The sequence below is a fragment of the Neoarius graeffei genome, chromosome 11 (assembly GCF_027579695.1).
Source record: "Neoarius graeffei isolate fNeoGra1 chromosome 11, fNeoGra1.pri, whole genome shotgun sequence".
NCBI lineage: Eukaryota > Metazoa > Chordata > Actinopteri > Siluriformes > Ariidae > Neoarius > Neoarius graeffei.
The window spans coordinates 54,197,106-54,216,954 of record NC_083579.1 but is presented as its reverse complement, the minus strand read 5'-3'; the positions used below and the strand labels follow the sequence as shown (position 1 = coordinate 54,216,954).

The following is a 19,849-nucleotide window of genomic DNA, read 5'->3' as shown; positions in this document are numbered from 1 at the left end:
TAGAACTGGCTTGACTGCTTTATTAGCATTTGCTAACACTACGGATGAATGCTACACTGGCTGGAAGGTTGCGTCATTACAGCACTGATGGTGCCGATTCACGATTAAGCTAGTGTTGACCTTTGAGAAGGCTCAGGGCAATAAATTTTTGGTCCCTCTCACTATAAATCAAAATCTGATTGGTTAATTCATCTGTCATTTCCTACATAAACATACACTGCCATGGCCTTCTGTCCTGACAATGAAGTCTGAATCAGTGAGTGATCCGGCTCGAAACTCTTCTCAGCCTAAAGACAACAAGCAAAAAAAGCTCATTGGATAACTCTATTGTAATGTTTCCAGGACAATCATCCTTTCATTTATGAAGCAAATTTGATAGAAAATAAGGCCAAATTAGAATTAGAAGAGAATAATTATAATGACATTATGACATTAATTTAAAAATGAAAGAAATTAAATATAACATTTGAAATGCTGATATGTTTGGGCCTTCTCTGAAGGCCTAGAAGGCCCTGACGATTCCCCTCTGTGAAAAAACTAATTTTTTTAGAGCTTGTGCACATACATTTGGGTATCTGGAGTACCAATCTACTGAAATAAAACACCCAGTTAGTTTCTTTTGGGTTGCCTATTTCAGAAAACATACTTCAACAAAACGTTCAGATTTGGCTCCGCTTTCTATATCACATCAGGAGCTCATTAGAATTATTCCGCCCCCTCATCTGAGTATCTCCACTCATAGCTTGAGAACTGTCTTTCTTCTTCTTCCTTTGGCTGCTCCCGATTAGGGGTCGCCACAACGAATCTTTCGTCTCCATTGCTCCCTGTCCTCCGCATCCTTCTCTACCACACCTACCACTTTCATGTCCTCTCTCACCACATCCATGTATCTCCTCTTTGGCCTTCCTTGTTTTCGTGTGTCTGGCAGCTCCATCCTCAACATTCTCCTTCCAACATACTCTGCATCTCTTCTCAGGATGTGCCCATACCATCTCAGTCTCATCTCTCTTAGTTTAATTCCCAAGCTCTCCACATGTGCTGTCCCTCTGATGTGCTCCTTCCTTATCCTGTCCAACCTTGTCAGTCCCATCGCAAACCTTAACGCCCTCAACTCCGCCACCTCCAACTTTGTCTCCTGTCTCTTCGTTAAAGGGTACTGGATTGGATCCAATCCGTACGTCACAGCTGGTCTCACTACTGTCTTATACATCTTACCTTTCACTTTTGCTGGGACTTTCCTATCACAAATAACTCCCGAAATCCTTTTCCAACTGCTCCACCCTGTCTGCACTCTCTTTCTCACCTCACTATCGCAGCCCCCATTTTCCTGCAAAGTTGACCCCAGGTACCTGAATTCACCAACTTTCTTTACATCTACTCATTGCATCTTCACTACACTCTCATCCCCATTCTCATTGATGCACATGTATTCTGTTTTGCTCCTGCTCACCTTCATTCCTCTTCGTTCCAATGCATCCCTCCATCTCTCCAAACCCAACTCAACCTCCTTTCTACTTTCACCACATATCACAATATCATCCGCAAGCATCATGTTCCATGGTGACTCTTGCCTCACTTCGTCCGTCAAGCTATCCATCACTATGGCAAACAAGAAAGGACTCAAATCAGATCCTTGATGAAGTCCCACCTTCACCTTGAACCATTCAGTTGTTCCAACTGCACACCTCACTGCTGTTTCACTGTTCTCATACATGTCTTGCACCACTCTAATATGCTTCTCATTCACTCCACTCTTTCTCATACAATACCATAACTCATCTCTCGGCACTCTATCGTATGCCTTCTCCAGGTCTACAAACACACAATGTAGCTTTCTCGGGCCTTCCCTGTACTTCTCCATTAAAATTCTTAAACCTGTACTGCTGTTCACAGATTGCTACCTCTCTTCTCAATCTCGCCTCCAATACCCTTTCCCATAACTTCATGGTGTGGCTCATCAATTTTATCCCTCTGTAATTACTGCAGCTCTGTGCATCTCCCTTATTCTTGTATATTGGGACTAGCACACTCTTTCTCCATTCATTCGGCATTTTCTCATTCTCTAAGGTCTTATTAAACAATCTCGTGAGGAACTCCACAGCTGTCTCACCCAAACATCTCCAAGCCTCAATCGGGATACCATCTAGTCCGACTGCTTTAACCAGTCTTCATTCTTTTCATGGTTGCCCTCACCTCATCCTTACTAACCAACTCTACTTCCTGATTTGCTGCCGCCAACGAATCTGACCTTTTCTCTCTTGGATTCTCCTCATTTAATAAATCCTCAAAGTACTCTTTCCACCTTCTTAATACACTCTCTTTGTCAGCATATTTCTTTGAGAACTGCCTTTGCGAATGAATATTCATAAGGAAAGTGTTACCTGATTGGCTAGTGGAAGAGGGGGTGGGGTGAGCAGTGGCTCATTATCATTTAAAGGAACAGGAACTCAAATCAGCGGTTTAGACAAGCACTACGTTCACACTGCAAGGCTTAATGCTCAATTCCGATTTTTTTGTGAAATCCGATTTTCTTGTGAGGTCGTTCACATTAACAAATATATGCGACTTGTATGTGATCCTCAGTATGAACGAAAAGTGACCTAAAAGTGTTCCGCATGCGCATTGCAGGATACGACAACGTCACACGCAGTGAGCATGGCCAGTGTTTACGGAAGTAACCTAAAGTTTCCTGTGTATGACAGTAGCCAGCATGGAGTACCTGGCGATGATGCAGTTGTTGTTGTGACGGAGCCAGAACATGCACAATAGCCTGATGTTAAGGAGGAGGTTGAGAAGGAAGAGGGCAAGGGTTTTGGCTCAGGCGTTCTGCGGGGTAGTGACTGCAACCTCCGTTCAAAGGAACATCAAAGCCATGTTGTTGTAACTTTTTTTTGAGAGACCCGCCGCCTACTTCAGTGCAGAATAGTGACGTTTGTGGCTTGTTGATGACGTGTAAGTCGGATGAATGCGACCTGGCGGTTCAGACTGAAGTCGCATATGAAAAGATCGGATAGGAATCGGAATTAGGACCACATATCCAAACGGCCTGGGTCGGATTTGAAAAAATCGGATCTGTGTCGTTCATATTGTCAATAAAAGATCGGATACAGGTCACATATGGGTGAAAAAATCGGATTTGAGTCACTTCAGCCTGCAGTGTGAACGTAGTGAAGGTGAGAAGGGAGCTGTGGTGCTTTTTATCCTTGTGGTATTTTTAACAAAGTATGTGACAGACATTTCATTAAGACCTCAGGGAACTGTGGGTATAATATGTGAAGGGGTATGTCACCTTTAAGGTCCAATTATGTAACATAAATTTTAAAGGTCATAGGCAACGGTTTTAATTTCATGCACATTTGAAACTTTATATGTTAAAAAAAACCTCTGTAATTTTCTTCTGGTCCCAAGAAGTATTGTTAATAAGTAATAATTAAAATAAGTTAGCGCAGATCGCGGCGAATTTCTGTTCAGCTATTTTCGTGACCACTCGGCACGTGACATCATTTAAGACAAACAAACCGCTTGAGTTGAGTCCAGTTCTGTTTACTTACATTGCCGTTTGGCTTGAGTGCAGACGTGCGTTCATGAATTTCCAAAGAAAAACCATGCCTTATTGTTGTGCAGTGAACTGTAACAACTGGACCGGTTCAGGAAGAAGTTTTTACCTTTTACCGAGAGAGGAGAAGAGGCAGAGAGAGTGGATTGGCTTTTTCCGGAAGAGAAGGGCGGAGCGAGAGGATTGGCTTTTTCCAGAAGAGGAGAAGAGGCGGAGCGAGTGGGTTGGCTTTTTCCGGAAGAGGAGAAGAGGCGGAGCGAGAGGGTTGGCTTTTTCCGAAAAAGAAGAGGCGGAGCGAGAGGATTGGCTTTTTCCGAAAAAGGAGAAGAGGCGGAGCGAGTGGGTTGGCTTTTTCCGAAAGAGGAGATGAGGCGGAGAGAGTGAATTGGCTTTTTCCGAAAGAGGAGATGAGGCGGAGCGAGCAGGTTGGCTTTTTCCGGAAGAGGAGATGAGGCGGAGAGAGTGGATTGTGCACGGGAAGCCAGAGGGTTGGCTTTTTCCGAAAGAGGAGAAGAGGCGGGGAGAGTGGATTGTGCGCGTGAAACAAAATCAAGCAGTCAAAGAAGAAACAGACCAGCAACGCTCAAGAAAAAAAAAGATTGGAGGTAAACATTTTTACTTTTGCTTGCAATTGACAAGTCAAGAATCCTGAGGGATCCTGTACAATCATTGTGGAAATGAGACAAAGGAATCTTTCCTCGCTTAGAGTAGGCTATAAATAGTATAATGCCGTGGATGGTAGGCTAATGTGGCCTACTGGCGCACTGTCAAGTAATCATTACCAATATCCACTAGGGAGGGCGGTTTAATTATTCTTCAAAAGGGCTCTTATTTAGTATTACGATGAAAGTAGGAATTTATCATAATTACCAGGATAAATTATTTGGGTGCGAGTCTTGTTGAGGTCCGGGTTCACCATGATCAGAGTCGGCTGAGTCGCTGTCCGATTCCGAGGCTGCACAGTCAAACCAGTGAGCCACATTTACCAATTGCTTCGCAACGGCCATAGGTTCATACATATATGGTTTCACCTCTCGATATTCAATTTGGAGAGTTCCTACTTCAAAATCGCTATCAGACATTTTACACAACCTCTCACGAACAAAATGTCCGTACACGTGTGCTCGGTTCGCAAGTAAACACAGAGCTGCTCCCAGTCTGTTTGGCTTAAATGACGTCATGACGACGGTCCCCTGGCGGTGAAAGTGCGCATAAGTTAGATGTAAACAAACCTTCGGAAATTGGACAAAACAGTATATTTTAACCATTTTATTCAATTTTAGGGTGCAAATTAGACACTAGGAAGATTGAATTCGCTTTTTGGGTCGTTCTTCTAGACAATAAAGTTGATATTCTGTGTTTCACCTCCAACCCTTGCCTATGACCTTTAAAGGTATACTACATTCATGTTTCTGGGCAAAAACAGCCTGAATATTTATTGCACTGTGTGATTTTTTTTTTTCTGTTAAGTGGATAGTAGAATTTCATATTTCAGCATGTTTGAATATTTAAGAGTATTTAAATATATTTATGATATGTACTCATCAGTCACACAGTCAAAGCAAATATACTGTACTAGAAAATGACTCAAATTAAAATTAATGCATATGATAATACTATATGCCAAAAGTACTTGGGTGTTAAATTTGAGAACAGCGGCAGGATATTTCTTCATTTTATATATGTATAAATATCTTTGTTTTATATGAAATCAAAAAGGTTGTTTTTTTTACAAGCTATGAATAACGCTTCAGGCAGCAGTTAGTTAGCTCGGGCGTTAACATAATTGTCAGCGTAACAACATTTCGCCACCCATGCTGCTGGAAAACGAGCTAACTAGCCGAAAGTTACCTGTTAAAATATAGTCTAATAGTTTCTTCATCAAGATATAAATCCATAACTTTTTGTTTATTTCATAGACAGGAAGGCTGACATTCCTACAAGTCATTGTTGGTGTTTTCTCTGACGAATAGTGCGAGCAGTCAATTTCAAAAATAGTTGATTCTCCATTGCCAGGCATTGGAAATCGAGAGTCGACTCCAAAATATATGGAATAAAACAGCCCTAGGAGCTAAGACACAGGAAAAGAAGCAAGAAAAGAAAACATGAAAGTAAAGTTTAAGAAATGAAAAGCACTTGAGGTAAAAAAAAAAAAAAATTATGATCCATGTTTCTCAAATGATTTGGCTCACTGAATCACCTTGTTGAATTGGGAGATGATTTGCATATCGGATGAGTCATTTTGGTGAAGGAGCCAATATAAAGTGGAATAAAGTTCCAAAATCATCTGAATTATTTTTGAGATTCAGAATGGTATGGAGTTGAAGGGTTGATATTGTAATTAAGTAATGAAGGTGTATGATTGAATTTAGCATTGTAAAATGAAAATTATTCCTTAAGGACCAACATATGTCTGCTTTGTTGTTACCCATTAGTGTAGCTTTAATGGAATTTTAAGAAATTTCTTAAAGATCTGAGAATATTCTTGTGAATTTAGAGGTCAAGTAAAGCCTGCTTCTCATGCAGTAACCACAGAGGCTCTAAATGTAAGCCCTGATTCCCATCATTATCACTTGACCTTAAATTCACTACTGCACTTTCATTTCACTAAAGTGAATATCATATGCAACTTATTGCCCTGTAAAATATACATAAGCACATGCAAAGGTTTGCTTTGATGCCCATATTGTCACGGTGCAGGCCCAGAGTTTGACATAACTGAGTTTGAGATGTTGAGTGTGGAGCAGTGTGATTCTGTGGAGCCGCCTTCTGCTCTGACCCTCAAACCCACTCCAATACCAAGATCCATCAGCAATCTAAACCAGCCTCTTTCACCCCCTGAGCCTTCCCAGGACAAACCTGCACCCCCTCCATCTGAGGCCCCAGAGGTGCCCAAGGACGGTGAAAAAGAGGGAGGCATCCCAGCCAACTCAGCCCAACTTGGACTGCTTAAGAGACGTGCCCCAGAGGTAGCCCCCTCTTTAGGTGGTTGGTTGATAGCCTGGTTATTACTAACTCGCTGAATCACTAATCAGCATGATTACCACCACAGGCTTATCCACCATAAGGTACCTGGAGATTTGTTTGGGATATTATGGCGTGTGTGTTTGAAGGTCTGAGCAATTGTACAGTGATTTGAGGAAGATTATAGCAGCATTTTGCTATAGTGAGTCCTAGAACAAACGTGATAACTGTCTAATGTGGCCTTTGGCTTTTTGTTATTCCAAGAGTCATCTGATCTTTCAGTACAAACGTTTAGCTAGAATTTTGTGTGATGCATGATCTGCCTGCACTGGCTCCTGCTTCTTAAATTACGTTAGCACAGAAAAGGGGTGATAGCACGTCATATTCCTTAGGATGCAAGGATATATGATCATTAATTGCTAATTTGGTCATGCAGGAGAATAATCAAAAGCAGAAAACCACTTGAATACCGTCACATCACGTTCTCTCAAGCATCTAACCCAAGTCTTAATTATAGCATCCCAAGTTGTCTTCCCATAGATGCAGTACATGTAACATGCACAGATGTGTGTGATCTGGAGTTGGCTTGACAATTTTGTGCTCATGTGCAAAATAAACATGATCACAAGTGAGATGGTAATATTCATGATACATTTTGACCCTGTCTCTGTTGGACTTTCATTGTCCTTTTCTGTTTTTCTTTCCATGTCTTATCTTTCCCTCATCCCTTCTTCCCCACTCTCAGCCTCCTCCTAGAGCTTTAAGACCTTTCACCAGATCCAGATCCAAGAACACCCTGTCAACAAACCCTGAGGCCATGTGACTGTGCATACGCTGTGAGACCGCTTTAGCTGCCTTAGCTGCAACATGAGGACACCGAAAAAGAGGAGACAGAGAGGGGGGGGAAACTCACAGCGATGCAGACAAAAGATGAAATATTTAAAGCAGCCTTGTTCTCTAATGAGGTAACCAAAGCGATGTGCGAACTTATTGCGTCTGATCTTTGACACCAGAGGGGGGGAAGGTTTCTATCGAGGTAGCACATGTATGTGGCACCATTTGAAGACTCTTAAACACTTACCTGTTTGTGTTGTACATATTTACTGTATGTGAAGAATGTATGTTTGCTTCCTTTTGTTTGTATGACTTTGGGAGAGACAGAAGCATGCATGTCCCTCTGTTGATCTGTCACCAGAGCACCGTTTGTCTCTGAACACCTAGGCATTATACAGTAGCCACTATGCTCACCGTTGGAGGTACAGTGACAACTCTTCGGTGGACTTTTTAAGGCTTCATGCCATTCAATGCACTCGAACGGACCACAAGTGGGCACGGCGCCATCATCCTCTCAGGATATGTATCCCGTAGTGCATTGATAATGTCAGTCCACTAACACTGAGTAATCTCTGTCAGTTTGGAATGTCTCCGTGTGAAGCAGATTTGTGCAGACAAATGTTTATTTACAAAGTGAGAGACTTTAAATGCAGGCTTGTAAGTAATTCCACCAAAAACTGTATGGCAAAGAAGATATTATTCGTGTATATTTAAAATAATTTACAGGACAGATGTGCAATGATGTTAGATTTGAGTTGACTCTGAAAGAAGAGATTTAATCTGAGCCACACTGAAGTAATTCTTAATTGCTGTTTTTATTCATGCTATTGTCAAATCATGTGATGAGGCATGTTACATGATTTAAAGCCCATCATGAAAGAAAGACATCAGATTAGTAATTTAATGTGATGCTTATTTATCCAAGGAAATTCCTGAATGTTTTGAGTAGCATTCTTTAGGCATTTTGTAGTAGCAATTCTGGGTTATGCAACAAGCATAATCATTTTACATTTGGGTTTTAAGTGAATATCGTTTTCGTTTCTGTTCTGTCTTTCAGATTCTGTCACATAGCTTTGAACATTGTTTTGCTTCTCTTAACTATAATGTCGCATGGATTCTCATATTTACAAAATGTTGACAATCTGAATGTGGGTTTTTTTGGGTGTTTTTTTTTTTACACTTCAGTCTTGAGTCGTCAGTATTACTGCATTTATGTACACTAGTGCTCGATTAAGCACTGTTTAGAATTATAACGCTGTCAGCTCTGTAACATACACACTAGATGGAGAATGTGGCACTTTACTCACTGAGCATTGTTTAGTTTAGTTCTCACACATTTAGCCATAAAGGGGATGCCAAGAAGCCCCTTAAGGTCAGAACACTGTGCAGTCAGACTGCTATACTTCACTGAGTAATTCAAATTGGTCATGATGCAATGTCATATCACTGCTTAATAAAGAATGCTAGGATTATACATGGCCAAATTCTCACTAACACTAATGTACTGTATTGCTTGGCTTCCATCGGTTCCATGTTAATGAGACTTTCACAGAGGGAAGGTGTCTACCAGGTTGGAAGAATGATGACAATCTCATTTTATTTAACCTCTTTCCTGTTTCAGAGAGTAAAAGAGCATATCTCACAGTGACACAGCTGAATTTTTTTAGTAGATATCTTTCTCAGGTAGAGTTTGACATCTTACCATATTTACACTAATCAAACTTTAAGGATTAAAGATGAAATGCTAAAGGACGGATATACGGGATATGACACAGGAAAAACTAAACAGAAAGAGAATTTAAACCTGAGAATTGTGTATTAAGATTGATTTGATTGTTTAGGGCAGAAGGCCATGCAGCCAGCATTATTTGCTCAGATAACATTTCAACTTGAAATTGAAGTACAAAACATGCATGAAATATCTTCTATCATTCTGGACATGTAACCGATTAAGTGCTCTCTCTGTGTGAATCATTGTCAGGATTATCTGATGCTACATTCATACGTAAATAGTAGTATTAGGATTTTGTTGACTGTTGTTTCAGGAGTTAGTTATTAAAGGCACATATCCTTAAAAACACAGGCTCATTGAAATATCAGTGTCTTGGTAATAAGATTAATTCTGCGCTGAATTTATTTGTTCTCATTGCAAGAACGCTCCTGCTTCATTACACAAATGAGCCATGATTCAGTAGAGGATGTGCCTTTAAAGACTAATAGTTTTATTGCTTTTTAGAATATTTCTTACTTTGAAATAATGTTCATTTATATTAATTTGTTTGTTAAGCTCCTTAGAAGAGGGAGAAATGAAGAAAATGTGGCTAGGGATGTACTTCATAAGGGCGACTAAACCTTGCTTTAATCTGAATGAACACCACGGCTTGCGCCCCCTCTGATATTTCAAAACACAGCTCTCATGTCTGGCAGGCCAGAAAATCTCTCTTACGCTGTTGAATAATGTGGAAAAAGAAACAGAAATGGTCTGATCTCTGTCACAAACCCTTCATATGGATCTGAAGGTGTGTCACACTATCAATTATTAAAAAGGAGACAGAACATCAATGGCTCTTTGATTTTATTTTCTCCACTACACCCCACTTTCTGACTGACAAGTTTGAAAACGCTTTATTTCAATAGGTCCAGCACAAACCCATACACATTGGTTTTCAATTTACATGAATATTTCCAGTCATGTTAAATTTGCAGAAAGTGCAGACTGTATTGTTTGGTGTGCTTCTGGGCAATACACTTAGTCGTCAGATGTAGACACTTTACAAACAAACGTTTTCTTCACAGAACAATACATTTGTAATATAAGAGGGCTCAGGACACTTACAGGTTAACCCTATCATGGTATTTCTGGTAAGGATCATTCAAGTACCAGTTTCTTCTTTTCCAAAAGGACGTTGTCATTTTGTCTAATTTTTTGCACTGAGTCTTATTGCAGAATACATGCTCTCTTAAACGCTTCTTTCTGGCTGCTGATTTTTTCCAAAGCTTCTTCTTATATCCAGCCTGAAAAACAAAACAGCACTAGTTTAACTGAAGAGCAGCTTGTTCAAAGTAGCACAAGTGGCTTTTAAAAATGAGAAATTCCAGAGATTAATCAGTATCATATGAGAGGGAGTGCTGTTGCACTGAATATCAGAATAGCTGGGATTAGCTTTGATGATCTTTTACAAACACAACATCCCTGTACACTTCAGACCCAGTAACAGTCTGAGGCAGAAACTGATCCACCCTAAGGACAGAATACCAAGACACAATCAGGACAACGTCCATCCATCCATTCATTCATTTTCTACCGCTTATCCGGATCGCGGGGGTAGCAGCCTAAGTAGATCAGCCCAGACTTCCCTCTCCCCGGCCACCTCCACCAGCTCTTCTGGGGTAATACCGAGGTGTTCCCAGGCCAGCCAAGAGATGTAACCTCTCCAGTGTGTCCTGGGTCTGCCCCGGGGTCTCCTCCCAGTGGGGCATGCCCAGAAAACCTCCCTTGGGAGGCGTCCATGGGGCATCCTAACAAGGTGCCTGAACCACCTCAACTGACTCCTTTCAATGTGGATGAGCAGCGGTTCTACTCTGAGTCTCTCCCAAATGACCAAGGTTCTCACCCTGTCTCTAAGAGAGAGCCCAGCTACCCTGCAGAGAAAACTCATTTTTACCACTTGTATCCACGATCTCATTCTTTCGGTCACTACCCATAGCTCGTGACCATAGGTGAGAGTGGGAACGTAGATGGACCAGTAAATTGAGAGCTTTACCTTTTGGCTCAGCTCTCTCTTTACCACAACAGACTGGTTTAGCGTCCACATCACTGCTGACGGTGCCCCGATCCGTCTGTCCAAGTCCCGCTCCCCCTTACCCTCACTCGTGAACAAAACCCTGAGATACTTAAACCCCTCCACTTTAGGTAGCAACTCCCCCCTGACCCAAAGTAGGCACTCCACCCATTTCCAGCTGAGCGCCATGGTCAGGGACTTGGTGGTGCTGATCCTCATCCCAGCTGCTTCGCACTCGGCTGCAAACTGTCCCAGCGCATGCTGCAAGTCACAGATTGATGAAGCCAACAGGACCACATCATCCGCAAAAAGCAGAGACGTGATCCTGCTGCCACCAAACCGGACACCTTCTGCCCCTTGGCTGCGCCTAGAAATTCTGTCCATAAAAGTTATGAACAGAACCGGTGACAAAGGGCAGCCCTGGCAGAGTCCCACATGCACCGGGAACAAGTCCGACTTACTGCCGGCAATGCGAACAAAACTCCTGCTCCGGTCATACAGGGTCTGAATGGCCTGCAGTAGTGGGCCCTGAACCCCATACTCCCTAAGCACCCCCCACAGGGCACCACAAGGGACAACGGTTGTAAGCCTTCTCCAGGTCCACAAAACACATGTAGACCAGTTGGGCAAACTCCCATGCACCCTCCAGTACCCTTGGAAGGGTAAAGAGCTGGTCCACTGTTCCACAACCAGGACAAAAACTGCATTGTTCCTCCTGAATCCGAGGTTCAACTATTGACCGGACTCTCCTCTCCAGCACCCCAGCATAGGCTTTCCCAGGGAGGCTGAGAAGTGTGATCCCCCTATAGTTGGAACACACTCTCCGGTCCCAGGGACCACCACCCCAGTCTGCCAATCCAGAGGCACTGTCCCCGACCTCCACACAATGTTGAAGAGGCGTGTCAGCCAAGACAGCCCAACAACATCCAGTGCCTTCAGGAACTCAGGATAAATCTCATCCACCCCCAGAGCCCGGCCACCGAGGACCTTTTTAACCACCTCGGCAACCTCAGCCCCTGTGATGGGCGAGTCCTCCCAAGCACCCTCAGACTCTGCGTCCTCCTCGGACAACATGAAGATGGGATTGAGGAGATCCTCAAAGTATTCCTTCCACCATTGGACGATGCCCCCAATTGAGGTCAACAGCACGCCATCCTCGCTGTAAGCAGTAGGGACAGAGCACTGCTTCCCCTTCCTGAGGCGCCGGACGGTTTGCTAGAATCTCTTCGAGGCCGACCGAAAGTCACTTTCCATGGCCTCACCGAACTCCTTCCACACCCGAGTTTTTGCTTCAGTGACCACCAGAGCCACGTTCCGCTTGGCCCGTCGGTATCTGTCAGCTGCCTCTAGAGACCCACATGCTAACCAAGCCCGATGGGACTCCTCCTTCAGCTTGACGGCTCCCCTCAGCACAGGTGTCGGGGATTACCACCACGACAGGCACCAACAACCTTGCAGCCGCAGCTCTGCACGGCCGCCTTAGCAATGGAGGTATGGAACATGGTCCACTCGGACTCAATGTCCCCATCCTCTCCCGGTATGCAGTTGAAGCTCTGCTGGATGTGGCAGTTGAAGATCCGGTGGACGGGAGCCTCCGCCAGACATTCCCAGCATACCCTCACTACACGTTTGGGCCTGCCAGATCTGTCCAGCCTCCTCCCCTGCCATCTGCCACCAGGTAGCAATCAGTCAACAGCTCTGCTCCTTTCTTCACCTGAGTGTCCAAGACATATAGTCATAGATCAGATGAAACGACTACAAAGTCAATCATCGATCTACGGCCTAGGGTGTCCTCGTGCCATGTGCACTTACGGACACTCTTATGCTCGAACATGGTGTTTGTTATGGCCAAACCATGCATGGCACAGAAGTCCAACAACTGAACACCACTCGGGTTCAGATCGGGCCAGCCGTTCCTCCCAATCACACCCCTCCAGGTCTCACAGTCATTGCCCACGTGAGCATTGAAGTCCCCCAGTAAAACAATGGAGTCCCCTCGTGGTGCACTGTCTAGCACCCCACTCAAGGACTCCAAGAAAACCGGGTACTCTGAACTACCATTTGGCGCATAAGCGCAAATGACAGAGACCATTCCCCAACCCGAAGGCACAGGGAAATGACCCTCTCATTCATTGGAGAGAGCGCCGCTCACCCTTGGCAACTCCAGCATAGAAGAGAGTCCAACCCCTCTCCAGGAAATTGGTTCCAGATCCCAAGCTATGCGTTGAGGTGAGCCCAACTATATTTAGTCAGTACCGCTCAACCTCATGCACAAGCTCAGGATCCTCTCCCACCAGAGAGGTGACATTCCATGTCCCAAAAGCCAGTTTTGTCAGCCGGGGATCAGTATGCCAGCGCCTCCGTCTTTGGCTGCCACCCAATCCACAGTGCACCGGACCTTTACAGCACCTCCTGCGGGCGGTGGGTCCACAGGAGAGTTGTTCCGTGTTGCTCATTCGGGCTGGGCCCAGCCGGGCCCCATGGACATAGGCCCAGCCACCAGGCGTTCGCCGACGAGCCCCTCCCCCAGGCCTGGCTCCAGGGTGGGGCCCCGGTACCCCTGGTCCGGGCGAAGGTACTCGGATACCTGTTTTTCCTTTCATAAGGGTCATTTTGAACCGCTCTTTGTCTGACCTCTCATCTAGGACCTGTTTGCCTTGGGAGACCCTACCAGGGGCAAATGCCCCGACAACATAGCTCCTAGAATCCCTAAGGCACTCAAACCTCTTCACCACGTTAAGGTGGCGATTCAAGGAGGGGATCAGGACAATGTAGTGTACGCAATTCAATGCAGTGAGGAATGCACAGACCTGTACATTAGGGAAGCAAAACAACTGCTTTACAGGCGCATGGCTCAGCACAAGAGAGCCAGTTCCTTAGGCCAGGACTCTGCAGTCTATTTTCATCTCAATAACAAAGGACACTCGTTTCAGGACTGCAATGTACACATTCTAGCCAGAGAAGACCCATGGTTTGAAAGAGGAGTAAAAGAAGCCATCTTCGTCAACCTGGAATGACCATCACTGAACAGAGGAGGTGGTCTGAGACACCACTTATCAGTCACCTACAATGCAATCCTTGGCACACTTCCCAGAAAACTGAATGCACATCCACACCAAGACTCAGCTGACTTCAATGACTCACATGATGGCAGAGAGAGCCAATGACCCACAGATCACCCTAATGACCCTCTAGGCTGCTAACACTGTTCACACCTGGCCTCCAGTTACTTTAACACCTACAGAATGACTGATACCCCTTTTCCACCAAATCAGTTCCAGGGCTGGTTCAGGGCCAGCGCTGGTGCTGGTTCACAACTCGTTCAACTTGCGAGCCAACTGAGAACCAGTTTGCTTTTCCATAGCTCGGGGTGCTAAGGGGAGCCACGTCATTATGTCGCTGTATATGTCAATTACGTTGCTGCGTTTGCATAAACCTTGGTGCGAACATCGAAGCAACAACAACATGGAGAAGAAGAAGCAGCAACAACAACAATAATAATGGATGACTTTGTGTTTGTACAGCTGCTGCTTCTCGTCACTTAAAAATGGCTACCTTTCATGGTCTTGCTATTGTTATTGGTCTTAACAACTCCGCCCCCCCCACTGATGTAAGCGGTTCTTTCCTCTGGCCCAGCAAAGAGTTGGTGCTAGCCTGGAACCGGTTTTTCTGGCCCCAGAGCCAGTTCTTTGTCAGTGGAAACAGAAAACCCCGTTCCAAACTAAGCACTGGCCCCGAACCAGCCCTGGAACTGCTTTGGTGGAAAAGGGGCATGAGAGTGTCAACGACCCATGTGACCTCAACAACTCTCCTTAGGTTTGCTTTTGGTCCACTAGAGGATAAATACCTGGAACTCCCCACTAGTCAGACAGAACTGAAGAAGCCTTTTGGATGAGAGGTGAAACGTCTTCAAGGATTTCAAGCAAGTCTAGTTGCCTTCTTTCGCACCTATGGTTTACGATGACCAGGATGACTGAGAACCTTCACAGACATATCTTTGATGATCTATGACCAAATTACAGCTGTGCTGATCTTCAGTACAACAGCATGACCTCGGGTGTGATAGTGCTTTTATACAACAGTTCTATGAAAATGAAATTAATATCGAGTAAGAGGCATATTTTAGACACAATATGGCCAAATGTTCTGTTTATTTATGGTTCGCTAGCAGAAGTAGATGCTGAAGAAGCCACACTCACTTTATAGTCCACCGGCTAGCTAACTTGCACTGATTTATACTACATTCCCATTGAAGGTGCCTCCAGTAAAACTGGCATCTCTTCTTCAGTTCCTTCTTTATCTGATGAGCTTTCATATTTTAAAAAAGTTACATTCCTGAAAAGTATCGATTACCATGTGCGCTAATGATGTCGCCAACACTACTGTGGTAAATGTTTTGAACCAGGAAGTGGAATTTTATGTGGTGAACACAGACAAGTGAAGTGATACACACAGTGAAATGTCACAGTAAAGTTATGGTAAATATCAATGATCTTGGAACCCTGCTCAACCAATCACATGAGTGGACCAGAACTAACTATTCTTTAAATCTGATTATGATTATATACTAATCATTTTTTTTTAATAAGGAGGTGAAAGCAAAAGTGAAAAACAGGAACTGTACCTCACTAGAAAAACAAAACGTCTTATTACCTTTCTCCTCACCCACAGGCCACAGTGCAGCCTCAGAAACCTTTGCGTCACAGCTCTCACTGTCTTCCTCTTGCCCTTCTTCACACTAAAATATGTTAAGTTTCTGCAGGGCTGCTGCATCAGTGATGGAATGACAGGAGAGACTCTGTATGATGAGGGAGACAAGATATAAGAAAACTCACAACACAATTGCATACCTCTGATTCCACTGACTCCTCAAAAAGCATGAGATAAGGATCAGTTATTGTGCGAATAATCATACAGCAAACTAGAGATGCACGGTTTCAGGGCCAATAATAAAACAGAAGAATTTCATGCCATGGACTTGCATGATGTTGACAGATGTTACAAGTTAAAGCGCGACACAGCATACAATTGCAATCACACCTGTGATACTTTGTATAACAGCAGCAAAAAACTCTCGAATCGTCACTACTTTGAGAATGACAGTGTCAGTAATGTGTATTGACAATATCAGTAAATAAATCAGTCAGATTTACTTATTGTCACTTATATACCACAGCACTGTTCAATTCTTGAATTAAAAAGTGCTGATTAATATTCTGTAACAGCAGCGCTGACAGTAGAGCCAGTTGTGATTCAAATCACAGCAGGTTTATATTAATGCATTTGCTCTAACATATTATAACTTCTCATTTACAGGGATTTGTTCGATAAACATTCTACACAATTTAAACTGACTACAAATAGACGCAAAAAAACCCCAACAACAACATTATTTAACAAAGGAAAACAGATTAATTGATTTGTTCTATAAATTTAAAGATGCTGACTGCAAAGCCGTCTGAAATTTTTACAATTTTTTTATTATGCATGTCATTTTCCTATGTCCAGCAAGAACAATATCATGCAGATGAGTTGTGGTCATTTTGATGTGCTGAAGTTTGCCTTCCTCCGTTTTGAGACTGAATATCCTACCTCTTGAGGTAAACAGTATGGCCCCACGGAAACAGCCGAACGCAAGCAGCTTGAACTATTTAGCATAATCATGGAACTGGGTCACACCAAGATAGCTATGCGTGGAAAACATCATAACTGTATTGACCTCGGAGAGTTTTGAGTCACAGGTATGTAATTTGTGGATGACATTCACAAATAGATCAGTGACACAAAAGATGAATATATCTTTTCTTTGTTACTGCTTTTGTGTTATTGTTTCTTTCTCTGTAAGATAAAAAAAATTAGAAGTATAACTCCATACTCAGGCTCACCAATCCAAGACAAATGCTGTAAATTCTTTGTCAGATTTCACGCCCGTTTCATTCCAGCAGTCAATCTGTTCCTTCATGAAAATTCTTGCAAACAACCTTTTGGTTTCCATTGCTTTTCTGGCATGCTTTCTAGCCAATTTGTTTTCATATTTTCCTTTTCTTTTCCGCTGGCTTTTAGCTGACAGGAGAGCGGAGTCTGCAATTTTTGCCTATACCGACTTGTTTTGGTTAAAAGTAGGTCAAACACACCCCACAGTGGTCACGTGATATTGTTGTTCACTTGCTTCGGCAATGTCCAGAATCGTAAAACACAGGACGCTTTTTATCTCTGCAAAACATTCACATATAGGATTCACGGTGTATGCAGCAGTGCAACTCCTCAATTTCAACTCAAATCAACGTGAAACATCTCGAAACTCCAACCGCAATAGAAATAGAACATTTTTTGCCCAGAATTCAACTTTGCAGTCAGAACCTTTAAGTTATTGTACATTCGTGGAAGGAGTTTCAGGCATGTGCTCTTTTCTAACAGTACATTTTATGGAAGAATCTTCAGGACAGACACCTTTGCACTTTCCAAACAAGACTCGGATATTGCATTTGTAAATTCGATTTGGAAATGTTTGGTGTGCGTGCTGCATTTGATCTACAAAATAATGCTCAAAATACAATATTGATGATCCATAGTCATACTAAAAGAAGAAGAAGCCTTTGTTTGTCACATGCACACTCAAGCACAGTGAAATTCGTCCTCTGCATTTAACCCATCTGAAGCAGTGAACAAACACATGCGCGCACACACAAGTGAACAATGCACTATGGAGCACTTCAGCCCAAGGCTGCCCCATGTTAAAGTGCATATCCTGGACCAATTTCATTTTTTTATATGAAAGTATGTCCCTTTACACACTCATCCAGAAGGGTAATTTTGCACAAGGCCATCTGTCTACAGCAGAAAAAAAAAATAACAAAACGCGTTTGGAAAAATCCCAAGGGAGTCTGGAGCCAGATTCGTGACATTACCTGCGGAACCGCCAGCAGGCTGCAAGAGCTTGCACGGTTTCAGTGCACAACCTGTGTAGACCAAGTTTAGCAGCTAGCAATTTTGCATTGAAGTATGGAATTGTCACCTGAACGCAATGTTACTTCACCTTTGGATGAAGAATATAACGAGATGTCAGAATTATTTCTTACCCTGGCAACAGTCAACTTGTGAATCGCCAATTTTCTTAGTCTTTTTCTCGGCTCTGCTTGGTCCTCGGCTTCCGGGTGTCTTGCACGAAGCGCTCCCATTTCTCTCTCATTGTCCGGTCTTTTGGAAAACAATGAGTACTAATCCCATCAAGATTGGTGTTGCTACACCCTTGTACGATACATCTGTTAACCATTTTAATAATTACGCGATAACGTTGAAGAAATTTGCAGAAAACCACCAGTTCGTTTTCTCATAAACAAATCAGCGCTGACGTAGGATTCAGAGGGAGGCGTCCCGCACGCGACGTCACGAAAGTCAATGTTTCCCAGGAAATCCAAATGCCAAAAGTTTTTTCAGAGGCGGACCAATTCGCCTCAAATGGCTTGATTTCAACTGAATTTTTCTGGTATTGCGCAAGGTAAAAAAAAATTGCACAAAATGCAAAATGTGACAGAGATTTGACCAAAGTTTAATATAAAATAGGAGAATTACATTGATCTTGCTCCTGAATTTACCTGTGAGATGCACTTTAACCTAACCGCATGTCTTTGGACTGTGGGGGAACCCACAGCAGCCAGAGGAAATCCATGCAGACACGGGAGAACATGCAAACTCCACACAGAAAGGCCCCCGCTGGGCTCCAACCCAGAACCTTCTTGCTGCGAGGCAACAGTACTAACCACTACACCACCGTGCCGCCCATAATACATAAACACGTTTGTGATATTTTGAAAGACTTCCATTGTGATCCCACGAGCAATAATTAACCCTAACCCTAGATCTCATTATCCGTAGTTTCACCATATACACAAATATGGTGCTACAGCCCCAACAGTCTGAGAAGCTCTGCCTTTGTTTTAGCAGCTGGTGGTTCTGAAAGTTTTCAGTAGGGCAGTGCAGTATCAGTAGTGTCATATTTATGGCTCGATGCATCATCAAGTATTTCTGGACTCTTCCTGGCCATATAATTAAGTAAGGCAATGAATCATCTAATACTTGAGTAGTACCCCAACATTTACACACATTCTGTGGTGCATGCATTGTACGTAGCAATCTCGAGTGTCTGAAAAGCTGTGACTTTCTTTTATTTCTGAATTAAGTCTTTCTGAACCTTACCGCTGCAGAAGAGTCTGCTGAAGACCACAGGAATGAAGAGAAGGCAGCGGTTTCAAACCAGACTGTCGCTGAGTAAGTGTGGAGAAGCGAGGAAGAAACAGTGGAGCTCTGACTGCGTGGTTAAAGCAGGACTGTCCGAGAACTGTCAGAGGTCTCACTATACCTGAGAATGACAAGGAGACGGAAATGGGTTCGCAGAAGTGTTAGTAGTTCATGTATCTTTGATGGGAATAATGTCTTTGAAGCCTGTCTAATACACATACAGTACACACTCATGATAGGCACAGCAGCTATGTTTGGACATGCTAACATTAGTTAGCCATGCTCATTTATACGGAACAAGTGTTTAAGGAAACTCGACGTGATAGAATCTGGTTGAATCGCTTATATAAGCATAAACTGAATAAACAAAATCTGTATGTGCACTCTACAATGTAAATGCGTAAACACTACTACCTGACAGTCCTCTAGCCAAGGTGGCCGCCATCTTGAATCTGTGTGACCCTTGACCTACAGC

At 43.3% G+C, this 19,849-nt stretch overlaps 2 protein-coding genes across 3 annotated transcripts in view; one reads left to right on the top strand and one right to left on the bottom strand.

Moving 5' to 3' along the window:
- reep1 (receptor accessory protein 1) overlaps nucleotides 1-9,912 on the top strand; it is a 21,737-nt gene extending 11,825 nt beyond the window's left edge. Inside the window, exons 7-8 of one of the 2 annotated variants that reach the window (XM_060934219.1) lie at nucleotides 6,257-6,525; nucleotides 7,266-9,912. In XM_060934219.1, coding sequence (XP_060790202.1) covers nucleotides 6,257-6,525; nucleotides 7,266-7,343 — 347 coding nt within the window. In that variant the 3' untranslated portion in view covers nucleotides 7,344-9,912. The remainder of the gene's footprint in view (nucleotides 1-6,256; nucleotides 6,526-7,265) is intronic. The other variant, XM_060934218.1, reaches the window with a different exon arrangement.
- On the bottom strand, nucleotides 9,913-19,849 carry mrpl35 (mitochondrial ribosomal protein L35). The gene is made up of 4 exons (XM_060934220.1): nucleotides 19,789-19,849; nucleotides 19,333-19,495; nucleotides 15,790-15,934; nucleotides 9,913-10,369 (listed from the first exon to the last, which is right to left on the bottom strand). The coding sequence occupies exons 1-4, from the start codon at nucleotides 19,817-19,819 to the stop codon at nucleotides 10,187-10,189; spliced, it is 522 nt and encodes a 173-aa protein (XP_060790203.1). The 5' UTR covers nucleotides 19,820-19,849; the 3' UTR covers nucleotides 9,913-10,186.

Coding starts and splice junctions, on each gene's coding strand:
- mrpl35 (XM_060934220.1), bottom strand. CDS start 19,819: ATGGCGGCCACCTTGGCTAGAGGACTGTCAG. Junction 19,496..19,788: donor CTTGGCTAGAGGACTGTCAG/GTAGTAGTGTTT, acceptor TGTCATTCTCAG/GTATAGTGAGACCTCTGACA. Junction 15,935..19,332: donor CAGCAGACTCTTCTGCAGCG/GTAAGGTTCAGA, acceptor CTCATCATACAG/AGTCTCTCCTGTCATTCCAT.